Source organism: Lithobates pipiens, unplaced genomic scaffold, assembly GCF_037356315.1.
Source record: "Lithobates pipiens isolate NorthernLeopardFrog02 unplaced genomic scaffold, aLitPip1_a1.2 Scaffold_18, whole genome shotgun sequence".
Lineage (NCBI taxonomy): Eukaryota > Metazoa > Chordata > Amphibia > Anura > Ranidae > Lithobates > Lithobates pipiens.
In genome coordinates, this window is record NW_027507758.1 from 82,723,727 (window position 1) to 82,750,326 (window position 26,600).

At 46.0% G+C, this 26,600-nt stretch overlaps 1 protein-coding gene across 3 annotated transcripts in view; it reads right to left on the minus strand.

Annotated features, from left to right (window-relative positions):
* Positions 1-22,752, minus strand: part of LIN9 (lin-9 DREAM MuvB core complex component) — an 85,141-nt gene extending 62,389 nt beyond the window's left edge. For 2 of the 3 annotated variants that reach the window (XM_077485854.1, XM_077485853.1), the window contains exon 1: positions 22,550-22,752. In XM_077485854.1, coding sequence (XP_077341980.1) covers positions 22,550-22,637 — 88 coding nt within the window. In that variant the 5' untranslated portion in view covers positions 22,638-22,752. The remainder of the gene's footprint in view (positions 1-22,549) is intronic. The other variant, XM_077485855.1, reaches the window with a different exon arrangement.
* Between the last annotated feature and the right edge of the window lie 3,848 nt (positions 22,753-26,600).

Genomic DNA, 26,600 nt, shown 5'->3' on the forward strand with positions numbered 1-26,600 from the left:
CGTCAATATTGTTGTGGAAAACACATGTCAATAAAGTACTACTGCACTATAGGGAAACCTACCATAATAGAGGATGCCCCACAAAATACACGAGATTGTGGGCCAGGTGGCTGGCTGAGGCCTCCACAGCATCCGCAAACTGAGCATGTACATAATGCCACTCTACGGGTGGATGCGATTTTGCTGCAGTAGGTGATTAGTATCGATTTATTTCTTTATTTACTTTTTTATATATATTGTAGCCTCTGATATGGGTTTATTTCATTTCTTTTATAGTCCCTTGGGGCTCGACTGAAGAATTAGGTCCTTAGTTATCTCAATTGAGCGGGAGCCAACCCAGCACTAAGTTAGTTGTTTGTTCTTGTGGACGTGCTACAGCCGTAGATCAATAATGTTGGAAGCAGCCCACTGACCCCTGCGTGGGTCTAGTCCCAATGCTTTGGCATGTTTACTGTTACCTGTTGATTGTCTGTTTGTATGTCTTAAACTCAATAAAAATATAAAAAAAAAAAAAAAAAAAAAAGCTGGAGTGTGCAAAATCAGGCACACCTCTGCAGAGAAACCAATCCGCTTAGAACCTCAGCTTCTTCAGTTAAGCTCTGGCAATAAAACCTGGAAGCAGATAGGTTTATATGCAGATGTGAGCCTGATATTGCACTCTCCAGCTTTAGTAAATAAACCCCTTTGCCTCTGTGCTGGAGCTTCCTGTAATAAAGTCTGCTCACTGCTCTCTCTCCTTATGCAGTGTGACTGGTCTGGTCTCCACCCCTTCCTATAGTTCTCTATAGGCAGCCTGCAATGGGCGGAGCTTGTGGGGTCTCTCCTACAGCTCTGCTCTCTGCACAGTGAGGAGGTCAATGCTACTTTTGCAAGATAATATCTGCATTTGGTGCATAAAAGTAGATTTATATGCTTTGTGGGTGTTGAGGAAAATATTAAAAATGAAAGTTTTTGTGCTAGGAATTCTGCCGTAGGCGGTCTGCAAGTGCTTAAGCTGACTTACTGCAGCAGAGCGGCCCCGCTGAGCAGGACAACATACATGAACGTGATCCAGTATTTTAGGGTAGGGTGCTAGTTCCTGCTACGCTGTCATTCCCTACAGCACAAGCCAATCAACGGGTCCCGGGCAATGATTTATGGCCAGAATCTGCCGATCGGCTGAGCAAATGACAGAAGAGAGCTCTGTGTTGGTAAACAGAAAGCTTTCTACAGAGGGCAGTGATGTGACTTTTTTCCCTCTCCCTGCAAATGGAGTAAAAATCAGCACATCGTTTAGTAAAAATAGTACACTGTGCACGCATTACATGACGTTGGGCACACAGTTAGCCACTTTTGATTGCCTCTAAATGTTAACCCCTTCCCAGCCAGTGTCAATAGTAAAGTGACAGTGTCAACGGCAGTTATTGTCAGATTGCCGGCCGCACTATCAGAGTCCCACTTATAAAGTTGTTGATCACCATTACTAGTATAAGGGAAAAAAAAACCCAGTGTATATATCCCACAAAGTGAAATATACAAAAGTGCAAGGATAGCAGCCAGCACAGCAGTGATTCAAAATGCAGAGATAAATATATTTATATTTATCTCTGCAGTGTATATATCCCATCGTTTGTAGATGATATAACTTTCGTGCAAATATACACTTACTGGTAGTTTTTTGTTTTTTTAACTAAAATGTCTTTACATGATGTAGCAGAATAGTATGAAAAAAATTAGATTAAAAAAAATAAATAAATAAAAAAATAAAACTTATAGGATATGTTTTATAGCAAAAAAAAGTATCCCCCCCCCCCCCCCTTACATAATAAAAACCCAGTGGGGATCGATCACCAAAAGAAAAAAACCTTGTATACATTTTTTTTTATATATTATATATTTGTAATCAGAGCCCTCCTCGACACCTGAGAGCAACCTAACTAAGACCTGCATTGTGCAACGGCCTGTAGGTCAGTATACCTGAAAAGAGGGCATACCCTGTATGAATACCTGTGTTAGGATTTCAGATGGTGAGTCTGACTTGGTGGAAGGAGACCTCTCTTACGACTCTGGTTCAAGTCTCTCTGGAGTGGGAACAGAGGGACAGGAGCACAGCGGGGTAGGAGCGTCCGGCCAGATGCAGCAGCAGGTGCTAGGAAGATGGAGATCTTCAGGTGCAGGAGCTCTCTGTAGCAAGAAGGCAGCCGGTGGAGATTGGCAACAGGCCGTGGTACACGGATCTGGAGAGGCAGAGGCTGGCCCGGATGGATCTCTGGATGAGGAAGCAGCAGACACAGAAGCAAGCAGGAGCCAGCAGAAGAATCAGATAACAAGCAGGGGTTCGGCAACAGGTATCAGTCCAAGAACGGTCAAACAAGCCGGGATAGGAGCAGGAGAGGTCAGCAGAGTCAAACGGAGCCGGGTCAGGTATCAGGTAGGGTTCAGGCAGAATAACAGATAGCTTCAGGTACTAGCTGCAGACGAACAGCACAGAACATCTGCAGCTGTGCCTTTAAAAAGGGCCACTGGCGCCAATCGCGCTAACGCGCACACGTGCGTGTGCCGCGCGCAGATACGAACGGCGTGCACCCGCGCGCGTCTGAAGACGCGCGTGCCCACGACGACCCGTGGCACGAACGCGCGTGCGCGTACGGAGACCCGATCGCACAGAACGGACGGATTTCTGACAACCTGCTTGATTGTAAATACCGAGAAAGTGGGAAACCGGGAGGGTGGGTACCCGGAAATAGTCACGGACGTCGTCACAGCCAGGGAGGGAGGCTTAAATAGCGCCTGGGCTCCTCCCACAAATACAGGCTGGCCTGCGGCCAGCCTTACAACTTGTAATCAGAGCCCTCCTCGACACCTGAGAGCAACCTAAGACCTGCATTGTGCCTCGGCCTGTAGGTCAGTATACCTGAAGAGGGCAAAAAGACACGTGGATAGGTGAATAAATAGAGTGTTTAATGGTGCTGCACAAACCGAGATTCATTTAACAAAGAGGCGAACGCCCTGCTGACTTCTTCCTGTGGATCGGGGATATACCTGCTAAAATAGGAGGAATTCCAGCGCCCCATGTGCTTAATGATATGAGGGGGCACCCCCTGTTGGACGCGGCAGATGCTGCCCCGATTCTGAATGAATGACCTGTAAATGATTTGGGGTCCAACCCCAACTTGGCGATTAACAACCTAACATGTGTCATGAACTGTTTGGATGTCAATGGATCGGATGGAAATGGTAACAACGGGCTGTGCTGAGGAGATGCCGCAAAAAACGCGCCAAGCGCATCAAGTACCTGGAGTGGACACCACCTACTGCTGGTACCATAGAACTTAACTACATAACCCTGACCCACCTGCTTGGTCTTGTTATTGTTAAGCTGTAGAGCGAAGTGGTCCGAGAACCTGCTAAGACTACCCTTGGACAGAAAAGGTGCATGATTGCTGACCCGTGACACCTCCCCTGGTCTGAGGAACCCAAAGAAACTTAAATATACCGCTGCTTTGATCACAAGACTGGGACCTACGCCAAAAGGGGATGCCGAAAGTAAATCTGAAATGTCCCGAACCATCCAACCGGAAATGGGCAGCCTGGCCGCCCGGGCCTGACCCTGAGATTTCTGCACACCCCTCAGCAAGGCTTTGAGAGGGTGAGTGGCAAAAATGGACGGACTAGCAGGGTCTTGGATGGACCTAAAATGCTGAATGCCTGCGAGATAAGATTTGATGGTACAGGCGGACAAAGCCAACTCGCTGTGGCAATAGGCCGCAAATGCCATGACAGAACGGATATCCCACGGGCTGCTAGAAGGATGCAACCTCAAAAACCTGAGAAAACTCCTCCACCCCGTGGAGCAGGCTTTAAACGTATTGCTGGACAAGGATGCGTTGGCCAAACCGATCGCCTGTGTCCAGAATCTTGTCAGTCCATGGTGAGAAGGCAAAAAGGAGGGACTGGCTTGCCCAACCGTTCTGCTTCCGGATGCTGTAAGAAAAATTGACTGAATTTGAAACGTGACAAAGCATCGGCCGCCCTGTTGAAATCCCCACTGATGAATTCCCCCTGAAAATGGAACCTGTGAGTCAACCCCAACCATGTCAATCTGCGCATGAAGGCCATGATGGCCAGGGACCCTGACCTGCCTTTGTTGATGATGTTGGCCGTGGCCTGATTGTCCGTGACAAAAATAACTGAACTTCCCGTCCAGACCGGCCCCCAAGTGACAGCTGCAGCCACAATTGGGTAGATTTCAAATAAAGCCGAAGTCTGAGCAAATTTCGGTAACTGAAACACCTCCCGAGGCCAACGACCAGCCAGCCATTCCACCCCACACATGGCCGCAAACCCTCCTGACGCCGCTGCATCCGAGAACACCCTGGGTGAAGAGCTGGAAGGCTGCGGCACCAGCAATGAAATGCCATTCCAGTCCCGCAGAAAGTGATCCCACATGATCAGGTCAGCGCGTGCGTCAGCTTGCAAGCTGACACGAGCGTCCGCATCCTGGCTAAGGGGCAAGAGGGCCAAAAGTCTGGAAACAAAAGCCCTGCCTTGCGGAATGATTCGCATCGCATGATTGAGCATGCCCAAGAGTGACTGCAACTCCTTTTTTGAACAGACGGAAGAACAAACAAACGCATGGATGGTCAGACGTATTCTGTCCAGCTTCACCTTGGGCAAACTTGCAATCATGCGCCTGGAATCCAGCGTGATGCCTAAAAAATGTATGACCTTGGCGGGACCTTCCACTTTGTGGACAGCCAATGGCACGTTCAGCTCTGTGAACAAATCCATGAGATACTGCAGGTCCCTAGGAGCCCTGGATGGATCCTCCACGAGCAAAAAATCGTCGAGATAGTGCACCACTCCCTGGCAGCCTTTGTGATGACCCAGGATCCAATGGAGAGCCTGGGCGAAAATGTCGAACAGGGACTGCTTTTGGCCCCAAAAGTTAATTTTGTGGCAAAATAATAACAGTCCCGCCACCTGATGCCATGCCATTGCCAGAGTGCCGCACTGATTGGGAGTAACTTGAACGCATCAGCAACGTCCGCCTTGGATAACCAGTCCCCTTGACCCAACTGAAGAATAAGCTGAATCAACCGAAGAATATTTCAAAGAAAACTCTTCCGAAGGAATCAGTGAGTTGATGCTAGGAATGCGTGAACAATGAGGAGCGGACAAATCGTAGATGAGACGGTATTTATTTGAAAATTTGCCACATACAACCCCAATGGGGCTAACCCTCCACATGCCGAACGGAGAGGAAGAAAAAGGCCCGATCACAAAACCTTTGGCAACTTCTACACCCAACAATTGATCAACTAATGAGGCATGTTGGTCAGCAGACACAAGGTTTCTACACTCAAACGTTTCCGTAGGCAACGTGATCAACCCTGTGTGGAACCCAACCGTGAAGCCATTCAACAGAAAATCCCTGACCACCGTGGATGGGTGATCCTCTAAATAACCCCCTAAAGCAGCAACATTCACCCGGTCTAGTCATGTGGTCCCAAATGGTTTGACCATGCAGGACGATTTGGGATGAGCCCGGAAACAATTAAAACACACATGCAGGAGTCTGCACTGATTGTAATTGCAGCCAGCATGATTAAAATTGTTGCAAACCTGCGATTTCCCTAAAAAATGAATGGTCCTACCCAGCTTGTCCACCTGGCCTGAAGGACCCGTGGAAGAAACACCAACCCCCTGTCTGCTAACCCCTGACGGACCCGGGGGCTCAACCACAGGACACCAAGCAGCGGTATGCGTTGAAGACTGACAGGAGCTGCATACCGGGGACTTCTGATTGGCAAAATGTCTGCAAAAACGCTCCATGTCAACGTTGCTCCAACACATGACCACCTGGAACTGAGTCCAAGTGGCCACCACCTTGGCCGAAAAGGAACGGTGGTAGTCATAGAAACTGCAACCCCCATACTTGTGAGCCAGATCTACCACCTTGTGGAGATATAGATCCAACTCCACCCTCCTATCCGGACTGACCGCGCAAATGATGTCCCGGAAGATGCCGAAAGCCAGCACAAACTCAGCCACATTGAGTTTGCGATTGAGTCTGGGGTCTTTGACTTTCAGCACAACCGACACCTCACTGCAAGCATAAGATTTGTTCTCAGTAATGTCTTGCGATGCAATTAGTAAGGAGGCTAGATTCACATCCTTCCCATCCAAAATGTCTCTCTTCAAATTGGCAGGAATGAAGTGAGACGGTGACACAGATGGGGGAGCTGCCAACGGTGATGGAGCTGTGATAGGCAGGGAAACGGCCATGTTACCTGTGAGAGCACCAGAAAGGACAGGAGCTGGGGACACAGGAAGCGCCTGCGTTCTGGCCGCATGCGCTTCCACCACCTCCATTCTATCCTGCATCTGGGACATGGAAGTGGATGTGTTCAATAAAGCATGAATCTGCGTAAGAGAATTCTGCACCGAAACCTGCGACATGCTGTTATCGGGGAGTGGCTGACCCGTGCTGGATTGCAATAGTCTAAAAAGTTCAGCCTTCCTGGCAGTAGCTGGAAAAGAAATTCCCCTGCAACGAAGTTCTGCCGTGAGCCTGGGCACCGTCCAGCTCCTTAATGAAGGTGTGCTGCCATGCACAGACCCCCCGGTGACAGATGGCGGAATGAACGCAAATTCGTCACTCTCAGATACATGTGACATGATGAATCTGTGGTAAAAGCACAAGAACATGAGAAACTACATACCGACCCGACCCCCTCCCCCCCTCTCTCCCTGAAAGTACGGACCTAACCATGCCAAGGATGTAATCATGTAACAATCAGCGCATGAATGAAAACCTGAAGCGCCCCCACCCCCATACCTGAATGAGTGTGCTGAGAAAGCCCGAGCAACCTGCGGCGCTACAACAGGTAAATTAATAACGAACACTCAGGGCTAAGAACAAAATACCCACAGAGCGTGGTGGGTACCGAAATAAGCGTATGAAGTGAAGTGCAACGTATGAAATGTTGGCCGCGAGCCTGTAAACCTATGAAAACTAAGTGAATCCTGGCCCGTAAGGATCTAAAACGAGATGAAACCTGACCTGCCCCATGTAAAGAACCCATGAAACCTGAAAGAAACACACGCACCTTCTGTTTGCGAAAAGTTGCGACGAGACGAACGAGTCACCCGCAAGGTAATGTACCTAACATGAGTTAACACGGACAGAAAATCAAAGCACGGCTTCCTGACAATCATACAACGCCTGAGCTAGGAACAGAACCTGTGGAGCAAACGTGAAACCTTGAAAAAAAAAGGTACAAAGCCTGGATGGCCATCAGATGCCCCCCCAACACCCCCACCCCCCTCACCGACTGAGCCCACAATGACCATGCAGCATGCCCCAAACGCCCCTGCATGCGCCTGACCGCCCTGAGATGCCCCCAGTGATGCCAAGCAGTTCCACCCCCACCCCCCCCCCCCCCCCCAACGACCCTCCCCCCCACGGTAAGACCACCAGACAGCTAAGTAGCTGCCCCCGCCATGACCCCGTCAACCTACGACTGATGAGGAATCCTAAATGTGTAGGAAAAATGCTAACCACATGCGCCGTGCTTAGGACCTGAATGAGTGATGCGAACGAATGAATGAATGAACAAGCACTAACGCGTACTTTGAGAGAATGCTGTGATGAACTGCTCCATGGCACCACCCATGGCCGATGAACCCCACCTGTCGCATGAGTGACTGTGCGAGTACCTGGCATGGCTGAGACACATGCGACTGGGGCACTCCCCTGTACCCTGACACAGAACCAGCAATGTACCTGATGGAAAAGAACAGCAGACTGACCAAGCCAGCTTGTGCGGGGGGGGCTTTATCTCCCCTGATGGACGTGCCCCCCACGGAACGGCGGCCGTGCTGAAAGTGGATATGCCTTCCCGTGGGCCAGAAACATGCCCCCAAATGATCCACCAGTGATGGTCTTCACACATGGAATAAGCCCCACCATCAGCGCCATCCGCACCACCGATGTTGTCAGTGCCATCCTCCCCCCCCCCCCCCCCCCCCCCAACGCCACCTACCTCCCGCCAGTCCAACAGCCCGTCCGCCTCGCTCCACGAAAGGCCTGGTGCTGCGGTTTGCAAGAACCATGGCTGGAACGCAAACCGGAAACCACGATACCGGAAGTGAAGTCGTGACCCAGAAATAGTCACGGACGTCGTCACAGCCAGGGAGGGAGGCTTAAATAGCACCCGGGCTCCTCCCACAAATACAGGCTGGCCTGCGGCCAGCCTTACAATATATATAAAAAAAGTCCATCTAGCTCAACCAAAAGTAGTTCAGTGCTACATAGCAAAAAATAGCTTGGTCATAAAGAGGGTAAAACCTTCCAGAGCTCAAGTGGTTAAGCTTTTACCTATAGACTTAAAAACAAAGCAATTCCCCCCCCCCCCACTTTTTTTTGGCATTCTATGCAAATCCCACACATACAGACAGTACACTGACAGGAAAATAAGTACAGCTTTCTTAAAAGTATATCCCCTATACAAGTAACAAAATAGAAATAAAGAAAACAGTATTTTAAAATGTTACATTGCAATGCCTAGCTACAAAATCCGATTACAGGCAGCATTTATATCATTTTAGCAAGCTGCTTTCTCAACCAGTAAAAAGGTTTACCAATTAATATTTGTTCTGCAAGTACAACTAAGTAAACCCAGTTTATCACACAGTGTTCAGCAATATTTGTAGAAGAAACCTCTTGCAGAAAACTGGTAGAGAGCGATGCTAAACATACAATTGTAGCACGTTTAGAAAGCCCAGATTACAGAGAATGAGTCAGTAGGACACTGTTTGGATCAGGAAGTAACTGGCAGCCCCTGTAGGCCTCCTAGTGCTGAAAGGACAGCAGCTGAATGGAAAAACAAAAAAGTAAATAAAAAATAAATAAAAGACAAAAACAAAAACAAAAAATAAAGAATAGCAATGACAGGCTACCTTTTGGCGCATATTTTTTCTAAATATATATTGAAAAAAAAAATCTTGTCTCAGGATTGTTTTTTCCTTGTATATTTAGCATTAATCCAGAAACATCCAACAAGCAATATATCGAAATAGATAGATATATTTTAGGTTTAGCAGGATGGGAAGTTAGTGTAGTCACACAGGGAGGGTAACAGATGAAAAAAAGCAATGGAGGGGGGAGGCGATGAATTCACATTCAGGGGTTAAACTGGGAACCCGTTAAACTGGGAATACTCCTGCACAAGACAACAGTGAAAAGCACTGATCGGAACAAGGAGTCTGTACTGGGGGGGGGGGGGGGGGTCCAACATGACATGCAGGACCAGAACTAGAAGTAAACAGAGGAGACAGTTTATTATTAGTTTTGCACGATTTTTCAAGTTATATGTCCAGCCATTGATAATGCTCAGGAAAAAAAAAAAAAAAAAAAACAACGTGTATGCACAAACAAAAAGTAGAAAAAAAAATCTTGGTTCAAATAGATAAAATTTGTGGGGGAAAAACAAAGAGAACCCCACCCAAAAAAACAACAATTAGACCTGGTCAGGGTGGATTTGATTTAAATAAAGTAGATTTAAAATCATGGTTTAAATCACTAGTAAAATAGCTTTATATAAATCAACTTGATTTAAATCACACTTTTTTTAAAGAGCAACCGTCATCTCTGTCCCCAACTGCTGCTCCTCTGAACCGCTGTTGACCGACAGTTCAATTCACTTTAATGGGACGGCTGGTGATGTAGCGGTGACACAGCAAGGTGAGGGACGTGGCGGTAGCAGGTGAGTGGATGCCCACTAACAGGCGCTGCCATGATGGATCTGAAATGACAGGTGCTCTTTAAATATAAGGATTTATTCTTACTGGTAGTTAGAATCTTTAATATTTGCAAACAAAATTAAGGTTTCCTATTTAGAATAATAAGCTCATAATAAGTCAGATTAGTAAAAAAGCGTTATCAAAACTGATTCAATCATACAGTTTGTAATGTACATAGATTTGCAAAACAATGGGATAAAGAAATATTCTTCAACTTTGTTTCATCTCATGGTTACTGTGAAATTGTGTGAATGCATCAATGCAGGGCATGTTATCTCAGCTTGCAGAGCTTGGATTCATTAAATGTGTTTACCAAAAATGTAAATATTGCAGAATATACAGCCTCATGCTACATAACTAAGCTCCATTTCATGCTGAACAAAATTATTAACATATCAAATAGAAAATCTTTAGATTTTTACTCCAAAAGCATTTTATTTAAATAAATGTGATAAAAATAAAAAAAGTTTTTTTTTTTTTTTTTTTAAATCATTGATTTATATTCACCCTGGTTCACATCTATGAGTTTAGAGCATTTTGCATAATTGCATTTAACGTGGTTTTCTATAGGACATGTTCACATTTATGCGTTTTTGGAAAGGGTCAGGGACTCTCTCGGCTCAGTTCACACACGTCCGTCTGTGATTTCAGCACAATTTTTAAAAGGAGTCAGGTGCAAATTTTACTTGAAATTGCACTCGAACTGGACTCAAAAACATACAGGATTCTTTAAAAACGCTTCATAGAGACAGCTGCCGGTTCACTTGTCATGCAAATTGGATGTAGTTCAAAATATATCAAATTTGCATATATGTGAACCCAGCTGTAAACGCAACACGGTGCATTATTGGTTCAATAAAAAACTTGAATGAATAAGCAGTGGAAGCATATGTAGTGCATTTTGCACAAGTGAAAGATGCATCCAAAAAAACACTATATATATCAGGGCTTGACAAATTTGCTTGGAATCTAGGAGCCAGCTAAAAAAGTTAGGAGCCGGGTCGGTAACGGCAATCCAGACCTGTCCCTGGCCTGACATGGAGACGAGTGAGGGGAGGATAGCGCGGCCCCCCCACCTGTCTCCATGTCATTGCCCATAGCTCTTAGAGGGACATTTTATTTTATTTTTTATTTTTTTTTCAAATGACAATTTTTTTTTATTTTTTTTTTATTGCATTTTAGTGTAAATTTGAGATCTGAGGTCTCTCTGACCCCAGATCTCATATATTTAAGAGGACCTGTCCTGTTTTTTTCAATTACAAGGGATTTTTACATTCCTTGTAATAGGAATAAAAGTGACAATTTTTTTTTTTTAAAAGCACCGTGAAAAAATAAAAAGTTAAAATAAGAAAAAAAAAATGTTTTAAATGCGCCCTGTCCTGCCAAGCTTGCGTGCAGAAGCGAACGCATACGTGAGTAGCGCCCGCATAGGAAAGCGGTGTTCAAACCACACATGAGGTATCGCTGCGTTTCGGTAGAGCGAGAGCAATAATTCTAGCCCTAGACCTCCTCTGTAACCCAAAACGTGCAACCTGTAGAATTTTTTAAACGTCGCCTATGGAGATTTTAAAGGCTAAAAGTTTGTCGCCATTCCATGAGCGGACGCAATTTTGAAGCGTGACATGTTGGGTATCAATTTATTCGGTGTAACATTATTTTTCACAATATAAAAAAATTGGGCCAACTTTACTGTTATATTTAATTAAAAAAAATAAGACTTTTTCCCCGAAAATGCGCTTGTAAGTCCGCTGCACAAATACGGTGTGACAGACAGTATTGCAACGACCACCATTTTATTCTCTAGGTTGTTAGAACTCCTAAACATATACATACATACATACATACATACATACATACATATATATATATATATATATATATATATATATATATATATATATATATATATATATATATATATATATATATATATATGTATGTATGTATGTATGTATGTATGTATGTATGTATGTATGTATATATGTATATATATATACACACACACACACATTTTTTTTTTTTTTTTTATTCTAAGTAAAGGTGAGATGGGTGGGCAGTGAAAGCTTCATTAGCATCGCTGGCTGTCATACCAACAGCCACCACTAGATGGCGCCAGATTACAGAACTAAACATAGGACCACAGAAGGCCTCAAAGCCGCGGCCTCAATTACCGGCCGGCGGCGGCGCGGCCCGACACGATCACGCCAGGGGGGGGGGGGGTGGAAGGAGACAGGATACCCCCGCTGTGCTGCCCCAGGCGCCAGATCACAAATTCTAGTCGCCAATGCGATCTGGCGCCCGGGGTTTGTCGAGCCCTGATATATATATATATATATATATATATATATATATATATATATATATATATATATATATATATACACACACACACACACACACACACACACACACACACACACACACACACACACACACACCACACACACACAGTTGGCTGACATTTTCGTCCCATTTTACTTTGCAAAGTAGTTGAAGCTCTGTCAGATTATATGGAGAGCGTCTGAACAGCAATTTTCAAGTCTTGCTACAGATTCTCATTTGGATTTAGGTCTGGGCTTTGACTGGGCCATTCTAACACATCAATATTCCATTGTAGTTCTGGCTGTATGTTTAGGGTCATTGTCCTGCTGGAAGGTGAACCTCTGTCCCAGGTTTTCTTCTAAGACTGCCCTATATTTAACCCCATTCATCTTCCCAACCCTGACCAGCTTCCCTGGTTTCAGGGTGATGTGCAGTGTTAGTTTTGCGCCACACATAGTGTTTTGCTTTTTGCCCAAAAATTTCAATTTTTGGCTCATCTGACCAGAGCACCTTCTTCCACGTGTTTGCTGGGCCCCCACATGGCTTCTCGCAAACTGCAAATGGGACTTCTTGCCACTCTCCCATAAAGGCCAGATTTGTGGAGTGCACGACTAATAGTTGTCCTGTGGACAGATTCTCCCATCTGAGTTGTGAATCTCTGCAGCTCCTCCAAAGTTACCATGGGCTTCTTGGCTGCTTGTCTGATTAACCACTTAAGCCCCGGACCATTTTGCAGCTAAAGGACCAGGCCCCTTTTTGTGATTCGGCACTGCGTTGGTTAACTGACAATTGCACAGTCATGCGATGTGACTCCCAAACAAAATTGGCGTCCTTTTTTTCCCCCCACAAATAGAGCTTTCTTTTGGTGGTATTTGATCACCTCTGCGGTTTTTATTTTTTGTGCTATAAACAAAAATAGAGCAACAATTTAAAAAAAAAAAAAAAAAAAGCAATATTTTTTACTTTTTGCTATAATAAATGTCATGGTTATGCAGTGATCTTCCTGTTTGCTTACCTCCCCTCATGTGTTCAGACTAAGAGGCCAGCCACTTCCACCTGGTGGTTTTTATAACCTCTCCTCTAAGCATGGCTCCACCCCAGGCCCTATCAGGGAACCCTATATTAACCTGTGCACTGCAAGCCAACAGTGCTGATCAACCATTGTGTGTTTGGCCTCCTGTTTTCTGCTTGCCATGTGCTCTATGTTTGTCTCTGTTACCAACCTTGGCGTGTTCTCAATGATTCCTGTCTGCTTGTGACCCTGACCTTTTGGCACGTCCCGACCCTGAACCTTTGACGTGTACTCTGTTGTTCCTGTCTGCTAGTTGCCCTAACCTCAGCCTTATCCCCTTACTATCCTTGTTGTTCCAGCCTGCTGCTTCCTTCTCCTGTAGTCTACTGTGAGCGTGAGCTGCGAGACCCTAGGGGCCGCGACCTGGAGCCAGACTGCAGCGAAGTCCATCCTCACCACTGGAGGCTCTGGCGAACACCCGCTGGCTCTTAGACTCCACGCCCTGGGGAATCTATGCTCCAGCTCCCATTGGGATCCGTTTAGTGATCCTGTAGACTTGTGTCCTGAATCTCCCTGGGTACAATCTGCAGCAGTCAGTCCTAAGGTCCACTACCTAGCGGTGCACTTCCGACTCCTACGGAGTGCATCTGTCAGGTGACCTGACAATAAATATCCCCAAAAAATATATAAAAAACGTTTTTTTCCTCAGTTTAGGCCAATACGTATTCTATTTTTGGTAATATATATATATATAAAAAAAAAAAAAAAAAAAAAAACGCAATAAGCACAAAAGTTATATAGTGTCTACAAAATAGGGGATAGTTTTATGGCATTTTTATTATTTTTTTTACTAGTAATGGCGGCGATCAGAGATTTTTATTGTGACTGCGACATTATGGCGGACACATCAGACAATTTTGACACATTTTTGGGATCATTGGCATTAATACAGCAATAAAAAATGCACAGATTACTGTAAAAGGTCACTGGCAGTGAAGGGGTTAACACTAGGGGGCAGTGTAGGGGTTAAGTGTGAATTTTTTACAGTAGGGGGGCGTGGCTTGGCGTGTGACATCACTGATCATTTTTCCCTATGACAGGGAACAGACGATCAGTGACAAGCTCACTAGGAAGCATGGGGAGAGGTTTGTTTACACTTACCTCTCCCCGTTCTTCAACTCTGTGACCCGATCACGGGACACCGGCGGTGATCGGGTCCGCGGCCACAGGGCTCAGGACCGGGTCACGAGTGTGCCGCCGGTGGCGCGTGACCCACGGCTGGGCTTTTAAAGAGCAACGTACCTGTACGTGCTTGTGCCATTCTGCCGAAGTATATCACGTGAGGCGGTCCTTAAGTGGTTAATGCTCTCCATGGCCCGGCCTGTCAGTTTAGGTGGATGGCTATGTCTTTGTAGGTTTGCAGTTGTGCCATACTCTTTCCATTTTCGGATGATGGATTGAACAATGCTCCGTGAGATGTTCAAAGCTTGGGATATTTTTTTATTATAACCTAACCCTACTTTAAACTTCATTCCCTGACCTGTCTGGTGTGTTCCCTGGCCTTCATGATGCTGTTTGTTCACTATGGTTCTGTAACAAACCTCTGACGGTTTCACAGAACAGTTGTATTTATACGGAGATTAAAGTGAAAGTCCATGCAAAAACTAAACTCCCTGCAACTATAGCCACCAACATTATAATACCAACCTGTCTAGTCCATAAAAGAAAAAAATTAGTATACATACCTTTTCTACAGGTGATCCGACCTGATCGCCAGCAGCGGAAGCTCTGATCCTATGCTGAGCTGTAAGCTGTGGCGGCGGGTGCAGAGGACACATCTGTCAACGGAAGCCCCATAGTAACTATGGGCGACGTCACGTCCCATCGATTCCACGGCCGTTGTCGGACGTGTACTCAGCAGAGCTTCCGCCTCTGGAGACTGGGTCGGATCGCCTGCAGAAAAGGTAGGTATACTGATTTTTTTTCTTTTCAGGGCTAGAGAGGTTAGTGTTAGAATGTTGGTGGCAATAGATGCAGGGATTTTAGTTTTTGCATGAACTTCCACTTTAAATTACAGACAGGTGTACTCAATTAACTAATTAGGTGACTTCTGAAGACAATTGATTCCACTAGATTTTAGTTAGGGTAAGGGTCGGTTCACACTAGGACGACTTGCCAGGCGACTTATTCGCCTGACAAGTAGCGTCCCGTTCTGTACAATGGAACTGTTCTAAGCGGAGTGACACAAGTCGCTCCGACTTAGAAAAAGGTTCCTGTACGACTTTGGGGGGCGACTTGCATTGTTTTCTATACAGAAGTCGTTTTGCAAGTCGCCGCAGCGGTCACGTCCAGGTTGCCTGAGGCAGTCGCGCTGCAAGTCGTGCTGCCTCAGTGTGAACCGGACCTAAGGCTCCATGCACACTGGAGCTCATAAACTGCAGTTTATTGGAGTTTGGACGTTTTTTTTTTTTTTTTTAAAAGCCCATAAACTCCACTCTATGTTAGCCTACATGTCCATGCACACATGGACGTTTTTTAGCTTTAATGAGCAGTGGAGTTTATGGGCTTTTTTCTGAACGCCAGAAATTCGCGTTCAAAGTGCAGTTTTTCACAGCCAAAAAAACAAAAAAAAAAAGAACGATAAACGCTCATAAACACACGTTAGTGTTCGGCATTCAATTTTTTCAATGCATTGTGGGAGTTTGGAATGTCCTCTATGTATTTTTATTGAAAAACGCCCATAAACGCTAGTACAAAACGCTGTTAAAGGCATGTTTTTCCACCAGCGTTTTCTGTCAGCAATCTGGCGTCCAGAAAAAGCTTTTTTGAGCTTCAGTGTGCATGGAGCCGGAAGGGGGCGGAATACAAATGCACGCCACATTTTAGATATTTGTAAAAAAAAAAAAAAAAAAGTTGAAAACCATTTATCATTTTCCTTCCACTTCACAATTATGTCCCACTTTGTGTTGGTTTATCACAAAATCCCAATAAATTACATTTACGTTTTTTGGGTGTAACATGACAAAATATGGAAAATTTCAAGGAGTATGAATACTTTTTCAAGGCACTATAGATTTCACCATCATAGTGCAGTAAGACATGGCCATACTTTTATATACAAAACATTTTTTCTCTAACAGCGCAATTGTGAAATACAAAAAATAAAAAAAAACTTGCGAAATTTTGAATTTTACCTCAATATAAAAACAGGTCTCAGTAACAACGCTTAGGAATCCAGCAGCGAACAAGAATAAGGACTTGATTAAATTATGGGTTATGATTATTGCACACAATTCTTTCCACTGTTCATATTTCAAAACAAAATAAAATGTTTTAACAAAGCAAAAAAAAAAAAAAAAAAAAAAAAAAAAAACCTAATGGGAATCCACAGCAACCAATTGGATTTCACATAGCTGTAGTCAGCTCAGGGAAAGCTAAATTCTAAAAGCACTTCACGTTTGCCTTTCTAAAAAGTCACGTCCATTGCCAACAGCCCAAATTGACACGAACGTGGAGCTTTAACATGGCCATTTTATGCATGTGGTGTGCACACCAGCAAATGACTTTAATGGAGCGATAACAGTTCAGAAGCTTGACCCGGTTTCCACTGCACTACATTTCTTTGGAAACAGCATTTCCAAAATGTAGGCAAAGCAGGTCAAACCCAGCCTTTCACTGCATTTCGATTAGTATGTATGCAGCTGCTTCCAAATAGATATGTCTGTGTTTGACAAGAATGGCCTTTGATATGAGCCAATTACAGAACTATACAAAATGCTAGGATTGGAGACAGGTGTATATACACAAGCGAATTTTATGGTTTTGCATCTAGTCCCTTGGCAATAGGACATGTAATATAAAGAAGGCATGACTTCAGCCATCAGGAATCTCAAACATGATCATAAGTAATTGCTGGAGACTAAGCAGTCTACAATCCATGTGTTTAATTGACCACCAAAATTTCTTTGTGAAATTAACTTCATGCAATGAATTTAACCCCTTGCCTACAGTGCACTTAACCCCTTCCTGCCCAGGCCAATTTTCAGCTTCCAGAGCTGCCACATTTTCAATGACAATAGCGCAGTCATGCAACACTTGCACCCAAACGTTTCGTATTTTGGTCACACAAACAGTGCTTTCGATTTGGCAGTATTTAACTGCTGGATATTTTACTTGTTTTCTAAATGGGGGAAAAAAAAAAACAAAAAAAACACACACACCTTTTTCATAGTTTGTTATAAAATTTTGCAAACAGATTATTGTTCTCCTTCACCGATGTGCGCTGATGAGGTAGCACTGTTGGAACTGCACTGATAATCCGCGCTCTGATTATCAGTGTACATGTCCCTTTTACACAAACCATTTATCGGCTCTTCTCTTCAATGCTGTCAGCATGAGGAAATGAGTGCCAATAACCAGCTTCTGTTTACATTGTGATCAGCTGTGATTGGACAATCAATCACCCCAATCTGATCAGCAGTGTCCGGACCATCACTGGATGACGTCATATGACGGCCTCCCATAACTGGCCAGCCGCGCTGTAGCTGTCATTTGGCTATAGTGTGGTCAGCAAGTGGTTAAAACGGGAATACAGTTTACTGAAAAATCAAACATATCAAGTTGGAAACAAAAAACACTATGGCAATTTCTGACAAAGCAAACTTTTCCACCCAGCTCAATCAAGGCAGCTGCAATTCCATCTACTTGTTCACGTGGGGTGTACTATAACGTATACCCGCTCAGGGCCATGTTTATTCACACAGTGATCTACAGGTGTTCCATGCAGGTAGTCCCATTAAAGTCTATTGGGACACAGCAGCTGTGTCCCAATATGCATTACATCTGTGTGGGTGCATGTCCCCTAATGCAGACAGTGAGTAATGAGAGTTTGGGGACACGCACCTGCACAGAATTCATATTGGGACACAGCCGCTGTGTCCGAAAGACACCAATGTGACTGCCTGCATGGAACACCTGTAGATCCCCGTGTGGATAAACATGGCCCTGAGTGGGCATCGGGTATAGTACACAATGTGCAACAAGGCCTAAACAATCACTAAGTGTACGATTTGCTTTACGATTTCAGCAAAAAAAAAAAAAGAATTGAAAGTTCAAAATGGCATGCATATGGTCAGCTTTAAGACCCCATTCACACCTGAGCATTTTGTAGCTTGAAGCTACAAAACGCTAGAGGGGGGAAAAAAAATCTATTATTCTCAATGGAGATGGTTCACTTCTCCACTCCATGTCGTCTGAAGCCGAACGCCTGAAGCTCAAACAAGTTCCGGATTTGGGCATTTTTCTTCTTTTAACATTGGTGACCTTTTGCCCTGCACAAAAACCCAGCAAATAGCGGTAAAAAACGCCGCAAAATCACGGTAAATTCACACGATTTTCTGCTTGAAAACGGTCTCTGGTGTGAATGCAGCCTAAAACCAACCTTCACCCAAACCACAAATACACAGTTAAAATACATATATACACACACGTTAGTCTAACCAAGATTTATTAGGAAACTCTTGTGATTCATACACCATGTTCACAATATGCTACCAAAGGGCAACACCAAATTTCAGAGATTGCAGCCATCTTGGTGACCGCTGCCCTCTCAGGCCTAATTGCTACACCATGAAAAAGCCTCATCACACAGCTGACATGCGCTCAATTTTCCTCAGGTGCCTTCACTACATTCAGGGTGATACCACATACTGTTTGTTAAACGACTTCACTGCCACCACACGTTTTAAAATAGTGGAGTGCCGTTTAAAACACTCAATCCAGAAAACACATTGAGGCGGCCAGGATCTGACCGGTCGTTAGACAGCTCACATCACAGACAATGTACCGAGCGGATCGGAGTGACTCTGCACCTCGTGGCTGCTGTGATGGCCAATCACAAATGTAAACACTCAAGTGTCTACATTTGAGAGCGGTCTCCTTCCTGTGATAACAGAGGGAAGAGAGTTTTAATCAAGAACAATTAAAAGAATGAAGGCAGCATCAGATTTATAGTGAGGGGCGTTACCCAATTGTGAGATCATATTTTTATCCCGTCCAGGCCCCCTCCTCTCCATCTCATCCTCACCATGTCTTCTCTATGTGATCTGTATCTTAACACCTTCAGCTCCCTTATCCTGCACATTAGAATGTTCATCGTGCAAGGCAAGGCCTTAGTGCTGCTTATACAGAAAACTTATCTTTCCATGTTCTATATGTTCATAATAAGGACTCACGGAACAGCAATGATAGGTGAGCGACTATCATTTTTGAATGGCTGTATTTATGATACATTTAGTATATATAAAGCACAAACTTTTATTTTATGTATTGTAAGGAATGGTTAAGAGCCCCATTAGATTCAGTTGTTTATAGACCTCACAGAGACCAAAGGAAGTGATAATTCTCACTAGAGGAAGGGTAATCTTAGTGGTCACTGGAATAGGTGCTTCACTAGAATATTCTCCCTTTAGGTCCTATTTCACAGAGGTGTACTGATCCATATGCCTGTGAGAAGGGTTGTCTTTAGCCCCCCCCGGGATGTACGGGAGTGAAGGGGGGGGCCTGTTGACATCAATGACAGGCAGCCGTCTGCATGGACCTCCACACGCATCCCACGGTGTACATCCGCGTGGGTCCAATGCACAGATCAACACCTAGACAGACAGTGTTAATTGATATTCATCCGTCTGCCTGCATACCCCCCCCCCCCCCCCCGCACAACACATCTAGGGATCCAGGGCAGCTGAAGATGGATCTTCACATGAGAATACAAATCAGTACACCCATGTGAATGAAGCCGTATTCCTGTTTTGACTATAGCTGTAAATTTCCCATAATTTTCTGTACCAGACACAATAGGGCACATTTACTAAAACTGGAGTGTGCAAAATCTAATGCAGCTGTGCAGGATAGCCAATCAGCTTCTAACTTCAGGGCACATGTATGTGTTATGATGCGATAAAAGGTCAGGTGTGTTTACAGTGTGGCTGTGCAATAGGGGCTCATAAAAGATGGATTGACACACACAAAGCACAGAGACAATGCATTGTTGCAACATAAAGAAACGCTCATATGTGGGGTACGGAGGAAGTAAACCCTCCTATCCTTTACAGACAAAGAAGGTGCCATCTTAGCCTCCGTTTGAGCCATAGGTATCATGGAGCTGAACATGTGATCCGTTATGACAACAGCCATTTGAAAGCCTGGCAAGTCTGTTGAGGGTACAAGCAATTGTAACAGTTATTACTGGCATGCCCTGAATGTAACCGCTTCAGGAGACAGCTATTGTTCTGATCATGGACCCCAGTGTTGGTTATAAAGAGCCTAGCAATAAAAACACTGCTACGGTCCTGGTCATGGGTTCCAGTGTTGGGTATAGGAAGCCTACGAATGAGGAAACAGCCATTGTCCTGTCATGGGCCCTGCTTTGGTTATGGGGACCCTATCGAAGAGAAGACTTCTATTGTCCTGGTCATGGGCTAAAGTGTTGGGTATATGGACTTCATCGAAGAGGAAATTACTATTGTCCTGGGTATAAGGACCCTAGTGATAAGGAGACAGCCATTGTCCTGTTGTGGTCCCTGTGTTGGGTATCTGTTGTCCCGGTCATGGGTTAAAGTGTTGGGTATAGGGACCATAGCAATTAGGAGACCACTATTGTCCTGGTTATGGGTTCCAGTGTTGGATAAAGGGGCCCTATTGAAGAGGAGTCATTATCCTCGTCATGGGTTCCAGTGTTGGGTTTAGGGACCCTCTCAAAGAGGGGACATTATCATCCAGGTCATGGGTTCCAGGTTGAATATAGGAACCCAAGCAATGGGTAAAATTCCATTGTCAAGTCATGGGCCCCAGTATTAAGATTAGGGACCCTAGCAATGAGTAGACCGCTATTGTCCTGGTCATTAATTTTCAGTGTTGGGTATAGGGACCCTAGAGATCAGGAGACAGCTAGTGTTCTGTCATAGGTTCCAGTGTTGTTGTACTGCGTACCCCTCAGTAAGGTTTAGGATAGGAAGTGTTGCGAGTGATATCTACCTGCTTGAAGTCATGGGCTTTAGTGTTAAAATAATTCTCCTAGTAAGCCAGAAACCCGGTATCCTCCAAACCACAAAATCTTTATTAGGCTACAGCTGCCCGCACTCTGCCGTTTTAAGATGTATCCAAAAGCCCCATACACACTATCAGATTATCTGCTGACTTTTTCCTTCAGATTTACCAAAACCATATAATATGAGGTCAAACCTTAGGAGTTTCAATGTGTATGCAATCAGGCAGGCCCTTGCACTACATGGTTTTGATAAATCTGAAGGAAAAACTCAGCAGATAATCTGATAGTGTGTATGGGGCTTAATAAAGATTAGGGACTTTGAAGGATACCGGGTTGCAGGCTTACACGTCTTACGGATTCATGCTTTGGAAGTTAACATTCCTGCCAGGAGCACCGGTCTCCAGCAACTGGCACGTTTATAGACCAGTTGAGTGTGGGTATAGCTTTTCTCTAGCAATCTATTTAGTCAACAGCAACAGTGTTGGGTGTGGGGCCCCTAGTGGTATTGGCTGTCTTTTTTTAGTCAAGGGCCCAATGATGGCAGTAGGACCCTTAGTGGTTAGGGCCCCAGTGTTTGGTGCAGGGACATGGCTAGTGGTATTGGCTATCCTGCAATGTCAACAGTCGCAGCGTTAGGTGTAGGGCCCCTGGAGGTACTGGCCCTCTTCTCCACTCAGGGGCCCCAGTGTTGAGTACAGGACCTTCTAGTGGTATCAGTTATTCTCCTGATTCCAGGGTCCCAGTGTCTGGTGTAGGGCCTCCTAGTGGTATTGACTATCCACCTGATTTAGGGACCCCAATGTTGGGCATAGGGCCCCTAGTAGTATTGGCCCTCCTCTGGATTCAGGGGCCCCAGTATCGGGTGAAGGGGACCTAATGGTAGTGGCTATCCTCCTGATTCAGGAGCCCCAGTGTCTGGTGTAGGGCCCCTAATGGTATTGGCTATCCTCCTGATTCAGGAGCCCCAGTGTCTGGTGTAGGGCCCCTAATGGTATTGGCTATCCTCCTGATTCAGGGTGCCCAGTGTCTGATGTAGGGCCCCTAATGGTATTGGCTATCCTCCCGATTCAGGGGGCCCAGTGTCTGATGTAGGGCCCCTAATGGTATTGGGTATCCTCCTGGTTCAGGGGCCCCAGTGTCGGGTGTAGGGCCCCTAATGGTATTGGGTATCCTCCTGATTCAGGGGCCCCATAGTTGGGTGTAGGGCCCCTAGTAGTATTGGCTATCCTCCTATTTCAGGGGCCCCTAGCGGTATTGGCTATCTTCTCCAGTCAGGGCCCCGCAGTGTCCCCTCTCTCCCAGGCTCCTGTCAGGCAGTGTCGCCCCCGGCCGGTGACAGGTCCAGCCGCCCGCCGGTGACAGCCGCTCCCCGCCTCTCTCACCCTCTACATCGGCCAAGTCAGAGTGTGGCCCCTCCTCGTCTTCCGCCCCCGAGCCGGCGGGGCCCCTGGCGCTCTTCATCCTCTTCATGTTGCCGAGTCACGGGCTGGACGAGCCTCCGTTGGGTTTGAACTCCCCTCTCTGCGCCGCCATTCGCGATCCCGCTCGCGTTGCTGGGCGAGAACATGACGTCAGCACAAACACAGCGCGGACTGCGTGCGCGCTCCCAGCTAAAGAATGAAGACGGGGAATCCTCAGAAGCGCGCAGGGCTGCGGGGGCGCGCTCTGTGTAGCTGACTGTGGCCGGATCGCTGTTTGGCTGATCCTCGCTCCAGCCAGTTTGAGCCGCTGGCTGCATTTCCATCAAAACTAAACAAATCCATTATCGTGTGACATTCCCAGAACAGTGCAGAGGACACACGGGGGAGGAATGCCCACCCCTGCCTGTGCACCAGCAGCCATTCATTAAACAGGTTGGCTTCTGATTATGTGCTGGGAATGTGAATAGTGAGAGATCCGCTGTGATTGGTGGTATTGGGATTTCTTACATCCGGGGACCTGGCAGAGATTTGGGCTATTTTCTGCCCGTTCACAGCCTGTGTTGGGCTATTTTTAGCAGTGACACGTGGCAGCTTCTGGATGTGACCTGAGGTGACTTCTACACTCTGCGCTCTGATTGGAGGAGGGACAGGAAAATACACAAGCCACAACTGTCCATGTCACTTAAGCCACGAACACACGATAGGATATTCCAATGGGAAATGTTCGATGACAGGCTGTTGGCGCAAAATCTGACCATTTGTGACAATTGCACAATTGTCTGATTTTCCGCAGACAAATGTTGGATGGCAGGTTTTCAAATTTTCCATGGACAAATGTCTGTTGTAGGATTTTCCTAGTGTGTGTACACAAGTCCAAAGTACAAACACGCATGCTCAGAAGCAAGGAGGAGCCAGAAGTGGTCGGTCTTGTGAACTAGCACTCGTAATGGAGAATTAACATTCATAACGTGGCAAATTATGAAATCTCAACATGCAGCGCACATTCTCGTCTTCTATAATGGCATAATAATGAAGCTGCTTTGCTGGTGATACTGATGGAGTTATTGCAAACGAATTTTCAAAGGATTTTTTTTTTTCTAGTGATATCAAGAATAACATTATTATGTGTTTTTTTTTTTTTTTTGGGGGGGGGGAGTTACCACAACACCATTATTCTGTAGTTTTTAAAAGCAAAGATACAACTATGTTGATGTTCCTTGTAAATTTTACATTGTATTTTTTTTTTTATGTAACTGCCTACTCCCAAACTGTCATTTGAAGTAAAATGCATAGCCAAGTATTATTCTCCACATTTATTTTTTATTTTTTATTTTTTTGTGCATTAAAAAAATAAAACAAATAAAAATAGACATTTTATCTGGCAAAAGAACTTAACCAAAAAGTGCATTCTATGCATCTAAAAATATACCAAATCAAACCAGCGTATAACACGTGCCGGCGTATAAAACGCACCCCAAGCAGTGGCGGAACTACCGCCATAGCAGCACATGCGGGTGCTATGGGGCCCGCAGTCAAATGGGGCCCGGTGAGGACAGGCGCTATGGCTCCGTGGGAGATAGCGGGCAGCTCCGCGGGTGGCCCGCGGCTCCGCGGGTGGTCCGCGGCTCCGCGGGTGGTCCGCGGGCGGCTCCGCGGGTGAGAGCTGGCGGTCCGCGGGCAGCCCGCGGGTAGTCCGCGGCTCCGCGGGTGGACCGCGGGCGGCTCCGCGGGTGAGAGCGGGCAGTCCGCGGGTCCGCGGGGGGCTCCGTGGGTGATAGTGGGAGGCAGATGAGAGTGGCCGGTCCGCTGGTGAGAGAGTGGGCGTGAGCGGGCTGGCCAATCAGGGAGCTGACGGGCGAGGGAACATAGAGATGACATCATCTCTCGCCGCCCTCTCATCCCTGCAGTGCAGTTCCCCCCTCACTGTGCAGGCAGCCAGGAAGCAGAGAGATGACATTATCTCTCTGCTGCCTGACTGATAATCTGCTGGCTGACTCTGTGACACAGCAGGAAAGTGGCAGAGCAAGTGACAATCCATAATGTGTGGCAGGCGACGTGGCAAGTGAAAATCCATGACGTGGCAAATGACAATCCATAATGTGTGGCAGGCAACGTGGCAAGTGACAACCAGGGACGTGGCAAGTGACAATCCGTAACGTGTGGCAGGTGACGTGGCAAGTGAAAATCCATGACGTGGCAAATGACAATCCATAATGTGTGGCAGGCAACGTGGCAAGTGACAACCAGGGACGTAGCAAGTGACAATCCGTAACGTGTGGCAGGTGACATGGCAAGTGACAACCTGGATGTGGCAAGTGACAATCCGTAACATGTGACAGGTGACGTGGCAAGTGACAATCCGTGACGTGACAAGTGACAATCTGTAATGTGTGGCAGGTGACGTGGCAAGTGACAACCCGGGACGTGCAAGTGACAATCCATAATGTGTGGCAAGTGACAATCTAGGATGTGGTAAGTGACAATCTGTAATGTGTGGCAATCTAGGACGTGGCAAGTGACAATCCGTAATGTGTGGCAGGTGACGTGGCAAGTGACAACCTGGATGTGGCAAGTGACAATCTGTAACATGTGGCAGGTAACGTGGCAAGTGAAAATCCGTGACGTGACAATCCGTAATGTGTGGCAGGTGACGTGGCAAGTGACAACCCGGGACGTGCAAGTGACAATCCATAATGTGTGGCAAGTGACAATCTAGGATGTGGTAAGTGACAATCTGTAATGTGTGGCAATCTAGGACGTGGCAAGTGACAATCCGTAATGTGTGGCAGGTGACGTGGCAAGTGACAACCTGGATGTGGCAAGTGACAATCCTTAACATGTGGCAGGTGACATGGCAAGTGAAAATCCGTGATGTGACAAGTGACAATCCGTAATGTGTGGCAGGTGACGTGGCAAGTGACAATCCGTAATGTGTGGCAGGTGACGTGGCAAGTGACAACCCGAGACGTGGCAAGTGACAATCTAGGACATGGCAAGTGACAATCCGTAATGTGTGGCAGGTAATGTGGCAAGTGACAATCCGGGACTTGGCAAGTGGACAATCCGCAACATGTGGCAGGTGACATTCTGCAACGTGTGACAAGTGACAATCTGCATCTGGTGGCAGGCGACGTGGCAAGTGGACAATCTGCAATGTGTAGCAGGTGATGTGACAAGTGACAATCCTTAATGTGTGGCAAGTGACAATCCAGGACGTGGCAAGTTACAATCCATAATGTGTGGCAAGTGACGTGGCAAGTGACAATCCGTAATGTGTGGCAGGTGACGTGGCAAGTGACAACCCGAGACGTGGCAAGTGACAATCTAGGACATGGCAAGTGACAATCCGTAATGTGTGGCAGGTAATGTGGCAAGTGACAATCCGGGACTTGGCAAGTGGACAATCCGCAACGTGTGACAAGTGACAATCTGCATCTGGTGTCAGGCGACGTGGCAAGTGGACAATCTGCAATGTGTAGCAGGTGATGTGACAAGTGACAATCCTTAATGTGTGGCAAGTGACAATCCAGGACGTGGCAAGTTACAATCCATAATGTGTGGCAAGTGACGTGGCAAGTGACAATCCAGGACGTGGCATGTGACAATCCATAATGTGTGGCAAGTGACAATCCAGGACGTGGCAAGTGACAATCCATAATGTGTGGCAGGTGACTTGGCAAGTGACAATCCGCAACATGTGGTAGGTGACATTCCGCAACGTTTGACAAGTTACAATCTGCATCTGGTGGCAGGCGATGATGGCAAGTGACACGCTCAGGGATCCCACTGATTTTGCATTATGGTGAGTTGAACTATTTCATTTTATATAACAGAACAGAAATTGGTTAAAAGGCCTGGAGGTCAGCAATGTGTTCCCTTCAGGGGCTGCATAGAGTATACTGCATACTTTGTTGTTCAAAATTAATATAAGCCGTTGCCTGGGTACTGTGCCACATGGGTGTGGTAGTCTGTTGTTTAATGGCATTAGTTCATTTTTTTGGGTGGGTGGGGG